Source organism: Vigna unguiculata, chromosome 3 (genome assembly GCF_037176805.1).
Source record: "Vigna unguiculata cultivar grain cowpea cultivar isolate G323 ecotype 2 chromosome 3, ASM3717680v1, whole genome shotgun sequence".
NCBI lineage: Eukaryota > Viridiplantae > Streptophyta > Magnoliopsida > Fabales > Fabaceae > Vigna > Vigna unguiculata.
The window spans coordinates 38,314,626-38,325,206 of record NC_140794.1 but is presented as its reverse complement, the minus strand read 5'-3'; the positions used below and the strand labels follow the sequence as shown (position 1 = coordinate 38,325,206).

Below are 10,581 nucleotides of genomic sequence, written 5' to 3'. Positions count from 1 at the left end.
TCTCGAACTTCCCTCACCACTTCCATCGGCATCCCGTTTGTACCCACTCCAGAACTCATACCCTCTTTGCCAAGCCAGTCATCCCTACTCCTATCTGACTCAGTACTTTCACTACTACTAGACGCAGATAACGATGTGCTATCGCTACTAGACATACCTGTTTTCGTTTTTACGGGAAGATGTCGGCTGAATTTGGGAACTAGTCGGACAGTATGATGCGCACAAGATCTCTGAATTCGAAACTCTCGCAAATGAACCAAGTAAACCCTCTATTACTTTCAAACCCATATTTATAGCCCTCGATCCTAAACGACTAAAACTCTTCCCGCCAAAATGAAACCCCAGACCAATCGACACCATCATTATGAAGGATATGACACCTAAAAGAAAAAAGAACGACGGCGCCAAAACTTTAACGATGTGACCACCTGACACCCTTTCACCTACCTTCTGACACTTGTAAATTCCAAGCCTTAACACTGTTCACCACACTTAAAGGCTGGGGGACTGGTGTATCACACCTAGCCGGTTCTGCTAGCTCACCAAACCACATATCATCCTTGACCGACAACCCATATCGGACAAGGCTGGGGGACTGATGTACCGTACCTAGCCAAACTCAACCAAGTAAACAGTATACACATCGAAACCACCTAGTATCTGGTACCCGGACACCACCAGCACAAGCCATCTAGGCAAGTAGCCGGTCGAGACCGACTACTTGCCTAGAATGGTAGCTAGCATCGATGCCTCGCCTTCAATAAGTTTCAAGAGCCTGATTTGGGGCCCAGGCCCATTCATGGCCCAAACTAGAACCCAAGTCAAAACCCGGCCCATGAAATGGTCAAACGTCATTTAATGCTCTATAAATACGCGTGGACCCCAGTAATTAAAGGTACGCATTCATTAATCACTGGTTTGACTCTCTGAGAGCTTTGACTAACTTGAGCTTCAGAGACTCTTTTGCAGGTAACCCCTCCTGGGTCCAAGCCGACATGTATCGACTGGGAAGAGACCAACTGAAGAGATAGCGGATTGCATGGTAAGGTGACGCTTGTGCCTAACTTATCTTATTTGTTCTCTGCAGGAACAACTATATAAATCATAAAACACCTAACATCATATACGGTATATAATTACCCAAAACATCCAAAAAACAAATCTCATTCAATCTAATATTTACATGAAATAGAATCTAATGTTTATATGAAATATAATACTACTCCTAAACGAATTACTATATAAGTCATAAAACACCTAACATCATCTTATATAAACACTTAAAAGAAACGAAGCCCACTGCTCACGAACTTCCTTCAAGACTCCTTGATCCATTGGAGATGTGTCATTGAAAATCTACACAATGAATAGTTGAGTCAATAATCTTTTAGTGATAAATACTTAAGATGTGATTTATAAATTGTACATATTACGATATCCCATGAGTCAACAATGTTTGCGAATATGATTCTATGCATGTGCCTCATGGTATAATATCCACACTCATAGTTTTCCGGTTGACGTGAGCACTACAAGTTAAATTCATATAATATCATTGATGACCACCTCTATGCATATATAACCTGAAATCAGGAGACATATCTCTACCCTGTCATCTTATTTCTCTCCTTTGATCATAGAAGCATCCAACCCAGAATTCCTAATATTAGACTTTAGAAGATTATATATATATATATATATATATATATATATATATATATATATATATATATATATATATATATATATATATATATATAATTCATTTAGAAACATCTACTGTGTTCTAAAGTTCAATCATAGTTCACAAATTTGCAACAACAAAATGGAAAACATTTGAATCAAGTTCACAAAACCATGTGAAGAAAACAATTCTAAAGGCTTTGTGAGGATAAACCAACACTATATCAGAAAGTGATTCTTAATAATCTCACAAAAATTCCACATATTTTGGTTCTTCCATTCAGAGCTATATAATAAATTACACTACGAAATGCAAACACGAGGATCCCCTGAAATAAATGCATTGTACCTCTTCAATGTCATCATTATTGTAAATTCCATAACGGAAGGCTTGACCTAGGTTATTTTCTAATGTCGCAACATCATAGTCTCAGTCTTGATAATCATCCTTATCACTATCCCTATTTTTGTCGTGAAGCGTTGTTGACCTCCTGTAACAATCAATTAATTAAGAATCATCAAATGAGCCCAACACACAACCACAAGATGATCTATATTGAAGATACATCAAAACTCACTCAATCCCAAGAATAATAAGAAAAGTATTCAGTAACAGGAATCAAGATCGTGCTCAAGTTTGAGGTTCCAAATGCTAAAACAGAGTGATGATGTATAAAATACTATCAAATAAATATACTCACATGACACGACTATAATCAGTATAAAAATTTCTCAGAATGATAGCAAAAGTATTTAACTTCAGAGAAGTAAACTAAAGGTTAACAATAATTGTTTCTGTGAAGGATTAAATGTTTTAGCTATATGCACAGGCATAAAATAACTGTTGTGAATATTAGTATACCTACTACTCCAAACAAAGCTAGGATCACCAGAATAAAATAAACATATTGGCAAAATAGGGCCATGTAATCTTATCTGTAAATGTACTCACCTTTGTAGTCGATCTAGCAACTGCTTGAATAACAGTTTCTTTACCGAGAAAATGTACAGCATCTTCCATCATCTGTACATTATATACAAAGGTTAGAACTTCAAGTCGAACAAAGTTTGGCACAGTTTCATTCTTGTGAATCCATTCATCCAATTTTAAAGTAGTTTAAAAAGTCAGTACTTATTGCAATGAGTTCACAAACCTTAAGAGTTAGGCAAGGACGAGATACAACAAACTCAAATGAAACAACTAGAGTAATTGCTGATACAGCCGCACCAGCAAAGGGCGGATAAATCTTTAAACTTGCATCAACCCCAACCTTCAGTTGCCAGGGCAATTCCATAAAGAATGAGAAAGGACACACTGTACATAGCAGATAAATGCTGTAAATACATTAAGTAATAAATTAGATAACATATACAATCAAAGAAAACATTAATTGCATAATTAAAAATAATTGAATCATGTTTAGAGTGTGGTGATAAACCTGACATTCTTTCCACAATCTGCGTGAGCATCATACACATGTTACCATAGTGTGGGGCCCAATAACTAATGGAACTACAAAAACAAGTAGTAATATTAAATATTCATACATTTTGGTTTAAAGACCCCAGTTACCAAAGCGGTTGATTTTTAGCAAAAAATAATTTAAAAAATTGAACATTAAATATTAATTTTTTAATAAAGTAAAAATACATGAAAAATAAAAGTGAATTTATTTTTAAACTATGAAAAATATCATTTCTTAAATAAAAGGTTACACCTACGGTCGACACAACAAACTTCATTTTGATAAAAAGTTTCACCAAACTACTATTTAATACTATTTGGCTATCATTTTGACAATTTTTACCCTCTAAAGTGCATCCATAAAGTGCACTATGGAAGTTTTCTGCACCTCAATCAGAGGTTGCATTATACCCTATAAAGTGAACCCTCGTCTTAAAGAAGCTAAATAAGAAAATGAATCCCTATACCTTGACACCCCTTCTATCCCATTAATTCAGTATACAACTGTCTTCTAAAAATATTTTATTCCTAACTACGACACTTTACTAACACCATAAGGAGAATAATCAAAAGAAATGCTACCCTAATCTGTGGTACAAAGAGTTTCAGCCAAAGAAGTTTGACCTTGGGAGGTGAGGAGCTACAAGCCAACAAAATGGGTAGAAAGATGCATGGGAGGTGAGGTGTGAATTAAAAGCCAATAATTTCAACATGTATCTATAAATACAAGAGAATCAGAATAGCACCTGTTTTGATGATCGAGGCTCGTGTTCAACAAGTAAGGCAGCTAACTTTCGTCTGCCGCTTTTGTCTGCATGAGCCGCAACAGCTGCATAGGATATGCCTTTGCACAGTTTTAACTGAGTAAAAAAACAGAAATTTCAAGCCTTATTGCAAAAAAATAAATAGAATGATCAGTGTTTGAAGTTGGGGGAGGATAACCTTATCCAGCAGAATCTCCAAAAGAGCTGCATCAGGAATTGCCAATGAAGCAGTTATCTTTGAACATGCCCAATGCTTTATCACCACCTCCTACACAAAAGCAGTCGCCAAAATATCAAACTCACATGTATACTTAAAGGAAGATCAAAAAATACATATATGCTTAAAGAAGACTGCTAATGTGTTAATGATATTAATGGCAAGAGGGGGAGAGGAATAAAATAAAGCAATCTATTTAGTTGTTGCAGTTGTTAGATCCCATTATTATTTTCACACAAGTTTAGTTGTACTCCTATACTAAACACACGCATGCAAAGTAGAGTAGTGACTATCATACTGCTGAGAATGTTCCTCCCAACGTCCACCCATAAGATGTGGTTGAAAATGACAGCATGGTTATTTTATATGCTTTGGACAAATATAAATATGTTTAACTTTTTCTCACAAAGGTTTAGGGGAAAAATGTGATTATATATAAGTCAATTTGTGCTTGTGGCACTAACAGTTAAATATGTCTCATAAGAGGTTAATTGCATCATGAGGTTATTGAAGAAATGTAGTAGTTAATTTTGTGACAAGTGGTTAAGAGTAAATGAATGTGATTGAATACAATTATCCATAGTAGTGGCAGTAATGGTTAAAAATATGCCTCACGAGTGATTAATAGTGTCATGGAGTTATTGAAATGTCTAATGGTAATTAATTTAGGTCAGTTCAGTGTTCATGTTCATTAGTTAGGTTCAGGTTCAATTATAGGGAAATCGGGGCCTGTGTCTTCAGATGCATCCCTCCACCCAAGGTAATGGACCTCATCCTCCATCCAATTGCATATAATGTAGAAAGGACGGTCCACATCGATAGAATAGAGAACAATTTGGAAAGTGTAGTAGAGGAGGTTGTTATGAAAGAGAAAGGTGGCACTGACAGACTGGACACTTGGCAGCACAGAAGGGAATGTGAATATGAAGAGAATGGAGGGATGTAAGGAGCTATTGGATGGATCAAAAGGAAAATCAATGGCTGTACAGCCAACAAACAAAATGCCAAACTATACAGTAATTCGTACAATACACAAAAACTTACTTGATTCATTCCAAGATATTCTGATATTTTCAGTGCAAGCAGATGTTGGTGAGCAGTAATTAGGCGACCGATCAGAACAGATGGTGTAAGCAACTGATGGCAATAAGCTAATTCAGTACAGTGTCACTACAGGCAATTTCAGCACTGAGATAGACAAGTAAGCCTTAAAAACCTTGTATTGCTGAATACTAAGAGGAATGCCAATCTTAGGGCTGCGCACTGCATTCAAGACCCGCAGAATTTTACACATCTCTTGGATACGATCACGTTGAAAATTGCTGTCAAAGTCAACTGGATATCATTACCGAGAGCAAATATCAGAAAATGTGTGTCCCTCTGTAGTCTTGAGACATTCACTATCCACAACAAAACATTTTTAAATAAATATCACCAGTATATCCAGATCAAACTCACCTACAAAAGGCCTGCCCATAACTGGCTGCCCTTAAGAGAGTTCGCTAGCGTGAAACGTCAAATTCATGACCTGCAGCATCAACGCAAGCTTCAACTGCCTCAGGAAGAGACGATCTTATCAATCTCAAATTTTCATTAGCCTGGGGAATGACAATAAAATCAGAATCTCATTTATAAGAATGAACAGTTTGATGATGTTATAATTAAAATCCAAATGAAGACCTCACATATCAACTAAGATCCAAATATAGTAAGGCCTTTCTTATTGATTTTAATGCCAAAAACAAGTCATAAATCATCCACAAAATTCTTATTTTGCCAACAATAAGAATTCAACACAGAAGTAAGGTCCAGTTAAAGAGACATTGAATTCAACACATAATTGAATTGCACTTACAGTCCATGGCTTGACAACAACTATCAAAGCTGAAATAACACCAAGCAGAAGCACAAGACCAATTAAAACAAAGATATATACACCACGAGAAAGTTTCCAATCATTATGCAGTATGGCTGTAGAAGCACTACCAATGAAACCAATTCCTGGACCTAACCAATTCGTGCTTGACCAATTCAGTATGGCTAACATAGCTATTATGACTCCACCAATGCTATTTCCTCCTATCACATCAAAATAATGTGTTAAATCTGCATTTGGATTTCTAACCACAACTTAACAAAATTCATCCATGACATTTAAAGGATATACCTTCTAGACGCTCAAGCCAATCTCAGCCATGAAATAAACACAACTTAGTGTCATGTTGCATTTAGTATTTTCAAATGAAAATGCATTGATTCCACCATTAATTAGGAAGACCACTATGTATATTACATGAGTAGGCAAAATATTTAATAGAAATGCAATCAGCAACTAACCTTCGTGATGGATCACAACAAAGTTGCTCCAAATTTCTAGCTTCCTAGCATAGAAGATACAACCTAAACAAGTTCAGCAGCACTCTGACTTTTCTAAATGAAGAAAAGTTATAAAAAGAATAAAATATCAATCATAAACACTTAAACATACAAGATAACTTCTATTTTGTAAACAAAGATTTCATTAAGATGGAAGACATTGATAGAATTGAAAGAAGGGATCTCAAAACTGAAGAAATTTAGGCTGAAAAACCAAAAAGAAAGGGGTTCATAACACGAAACATGCAATGCATTATAATGCAAATCTATATTCATTTGCTGCTACTCTGGAATATGTAGAAGCTACGTATTAAGATTTCAACAACAACAACAACAAAGTCTTTATAAGGGACAAAGATTGGGTTGAAGAGTTATGTTCATTCTAATTATAAAAAGTTAAAAATATCCAAATAATACATAAGTAATTGTTGCGGTTAAAATAAACCAACACAAATGATAATTTTTTAACGGGGTAAACTAACCAGCAAAATTTAACTGCTAATAAAAACATGTTATTTTGTAGTGATAGATGAAACAAATCTTTTGCTCAAACTATTTGAGATCAAATTGGTTGGCCATTTAAATTCGTCTTTCTCTGATAATGACAAAATTGAGAACATCAACAGATTAATACTCACTAATTATGAATAAGGAGCATGCATACAATCATATCTTGTTTAAATATAAAATGCTATCAAATGTTAATCACAACTAACCTTTCAAAGGCCTCAAGATACTTTCATACTCGTTCAAGTCATTCTCCCCTAAGTCAAGGGTCTCTGAATAATGAAAAGAAAAACATGATAAAGCTTTTAACCTCTTACTTCCAACACTGTTGATCAAATCATGTATCACTGACTTTACAAATAGTTGACATTAATCTAAAACAAATTCTTATATGATATATGTAACTGTTTACCAAAAATGTCTGGTCTTGTTTCCATTACAGAAACAGTTCTGTTATATTTATATAGATGTACTAGAAAATACCCTCCCAAATTAAGACAAATGACAAAAGCTGTTCCATTTTAATGAATTGTGTAGTTTAAGGAAAAGTGAGTAAAATCTACTTATTTATCTTCATTTTTCACCCACTTTCTCTGAGTTAAAATCATTCAGAAAATTAGAAGAAACAAACTTTTTTTCTTTCAAAAATATCATAAATTTTGCAGCTATAACCAAAGTGAGAAATTACTTTTTTCTGAACTGTTAGATACTCTACTCCACCATTGTCTTGTTTACTATATTAAGGTTTTAAATTGTTCTACCATCATTTTCGGATCCTATTCATCACTCATAAGCACTTTTGTATCAACTAACTTAGACAAAAATATAGTCATGTAGGTCACCACAGTTATACTAGAATGGAAGCTTTCTTTTTCTGTTAATTGTTGACCCCGGATCATGATAATTCAACATCATTGCTTTAATCAATACAAAGTTTAGGAGTCAAAAACAAAAAGAAATGTGCAGAGAAGAAAAGAAAAAGAAAACAAAGGAAATCAAGCAGTTGATGTGAGATTGAACCAAAACTTCATACAAAGGATGAGTTGCAATAATGTTCTTTAGAACTTCTTCATTTTCTTTCCCACCAACATGTGTTCACTTCCCTCAACAACACCCTTTTCTCGAACGTGTGTAGCTTCCATCTCTGTAGCTAGGTAGGTAGGTTTATTACTATTAATGCTGATATTACTATTTTCTCTTGCACCAAACAAATCAGAAACAAAAAGAAAAAAACTAGAGATCTAAATCAGAATTACCTACATCCCTTGGAGTTGTTTCCCATTCATTCGTTGTCTCACATTCTTACATTCTTTTTCGTTGTTGTTGCGAATGCTGAAGCTCGTGTGAATTGGATAGTACACCCTTTTTTTCATCAACGAAGGTAGAGTTCACCTTTCCTTTCTCATATTATTCCAAAATTCAGAGAAATTAACAACAACATAAACTAAACCCTAAATTACATAGGTGAGATAAATGGAGGAAAAGAAACCTAGAATGAGACGATGAAGTGAGAAGCACCACTTACCAGAGAGACAAAACACGAAAACACAGGGATGAGCGGTGAGGAGACTGAACTAGGAGATGTAGCAGTGATGGAGACTGGGCGGTGAGTTGTGTCGACATTGTGGTGAAGATCTTGATCTCATCGGGGATAGCAGAAGTGGTGGTCGACGAGTTTACGACAGTGTAGAGGTGTTGAGAAATGAAAAGAAAAAAAAATAGTGAAGAAGATTACGGTGAAAAGGAAGCTTTGAAAAATAAAAGACTCACTAATTAAGTTTAAAATAATATAATCGACGGATTGTGAGGATAAAGAAAAATAACATAAACAAAAATAATTTTAGCAGTTTATTTAACTGTTACAATTCGACCGTCAATAAATATATATATATATATATATATATATATATATATATATATAATTTATACCAATTTTAATTATAACGGGTATAAAAAGTCTTTTCTAATATTGCAAAAATGTCATCGCATTAATTTTTATACCGGTTGAAAGTATAATTGGCATAAAAAATCTCACATTATTTACAAAATTGTCATCTCCCTCTTATTTTATACCTGGTGAATTTGAACAGGTATAATAATGTAAGTATAAAAAGCTTATTTTGCACTAGTGAGTTTTCGCATAACAAGCATCTTGCCTACTTATTACATAATTGATGGTTACTGAACCATGAATTTGTAACCATTAATTTTATCTATTAAAATATTTTTGTCACTGTTTTATAATTTTTATTGGTTATAATAATTATATTTTTTATTATAATAATCACGCTGATTCTTATACTCAATACACGATAACTTTTACATTTCAAAAGCATTTAATTTCTAATTGCAATAAATATTCAATTATTCATTTATCGAAACATTACCTAAAACAATTTCTTAAATTTATAATCATGCATACTATTATATTAATTTACATATAAAAATATTTTAATGTATATTTCAATATAATACCATAATTATTAATTATTTTTTTACCATTATTATTAATATATTTTTATTTTATTTATTATTTTTATTGAATATTAAAAAGAAAAAAAATTATTATAATACTTTCATGTTTATTGTATTATGTTTAATTTTTATTATAAATTCAATGTCTACTGTAAGGCCCAATTATTTTTTTTCTGCCATCTTAATTTTAAGGGCTGCCCTACAGCAGTGGGCCTAAAGGCTGGCCCATGAGATAAGAGCCCTTCGTGTTGCCCTAATTTCACATTTTCATTCACTTTCAGAAGACCAATCGTCTTTTCCCCTTGCTCTCACAAGACGCTCTGCTAGGGTTCCTCCCCAAGCCTTCTCGAACTAGCCCCGAGCCAGTTTCTACTCCATATAAGTGCCCTCTCTAGATCGTCTGAGTTCCATTTGTTTTTCCTTTGAATTTCACAGTTAGGGTTTAGTATTAATCCGCTCCCTTGTCCCGTGTACCTTCTGTTTTCAGCTCTTTAATGCGTTCTAGAGCTGCTGTGCTCCTTGGTTGTGCGTCGAAAGTCCTGTACAAACCCATTCCAGGTAGGGAAGCTATGGCTTAAACTTATATTCCGCTTCCTTCCATGTTGTTGGCTGTTGTTTTGAGTTTATGTTGATTGGTGTGAGATTATGTTAGCTGTGGACGCATGGATATGTTGGGTTGAGTTGGTGTGGGTGGCTGTTACAGGAGAACAGTGACGAGACCTGATAATCTCGCCCAAGCGAGCCAATCTCGCCTAGGTGAGACAAACAGGGACTCGCCCAAACCCTTTTGCGCGAAAGGTCGCCCAAGCGACCCGCTCACCTTTTTGAGCGAGCGAACATCTCGCCCAGGCGAGAAGGGACTCGCCTAAGCGAGATCCCGTGTTGGCTCTTGGTTCCTCCTTCGAGCCTCGCCTAGGCGAAGGGGACCCGCCTGAGCGAGAACGTCTCGCCTGAGCGAGACCCTTCGGCCTGAGCGAGGGGTTGGGCGAGACAGGGCGGTGTTTGGTTGCTTGATTGCTCTTGGATGATCAGAATTTGTTTGGGTATGATTGTTGTGATGAGATACATGTCCATATGTATGTATATGTGCACAA

At 35.0% G+C, this 10,581-nt stretch overlaps 1 protein-coding gene across 1 annotated transcript; it reads right to left on the bottom strand.

The window, feature by feature from the left end:
* Positions 1-1,263: 1,263 nt before the first annotated feature.
* On the bottom strand, positions 1,264-5,750 carry LOC114176330 (protein VACUOLELESS1-like). Its single transcript, XM_085670417.1, has 8 exons — positions 5,588-5,750; positions 5,346-5,464; positions 5,174-5,266; positions 4,091-4,180; positions 3,895-4,008; positions 2,838-2,954; positions 2,636-2,707; positions 1,264-1,356 (listed from the first exon to the last, which is right to left on the bottom strand). The coding sequence occupies exons 1-8, from the start codon at positions 5,604-5,606 to the stop codon at positions 1,264-1,266; spliced, it is 717 nt and encodes a 238-aa protein (XP_085526543.1). The 5' UTR covers positions 5,607-5,750.
* Positions 5,751-10,581: the final 4,831 nt, after the last annotated feature.

What these genes read in the sequence shown, in the direction of transcription:
- LOC114176330 (XM_085670417.1), bottom strand. An exon ending in GTCCTTGCCTAACTCTTAAG is followed by an intron (nt 2,708 to 2,837) that starts GTTTGTGAACTC and finishes TATAATGTACAG; the next exon opens with ATGATGGAAGATGCTGTACA. An exon ending in TTGCTAGATCGACTACAAAG is followed by an intron (nt 1,357 to 2,635) that starts GTGAGTACATTT and finishes TTCATTGTGTAG; the next exon opens with ATTTTCAATGACACATCTCC.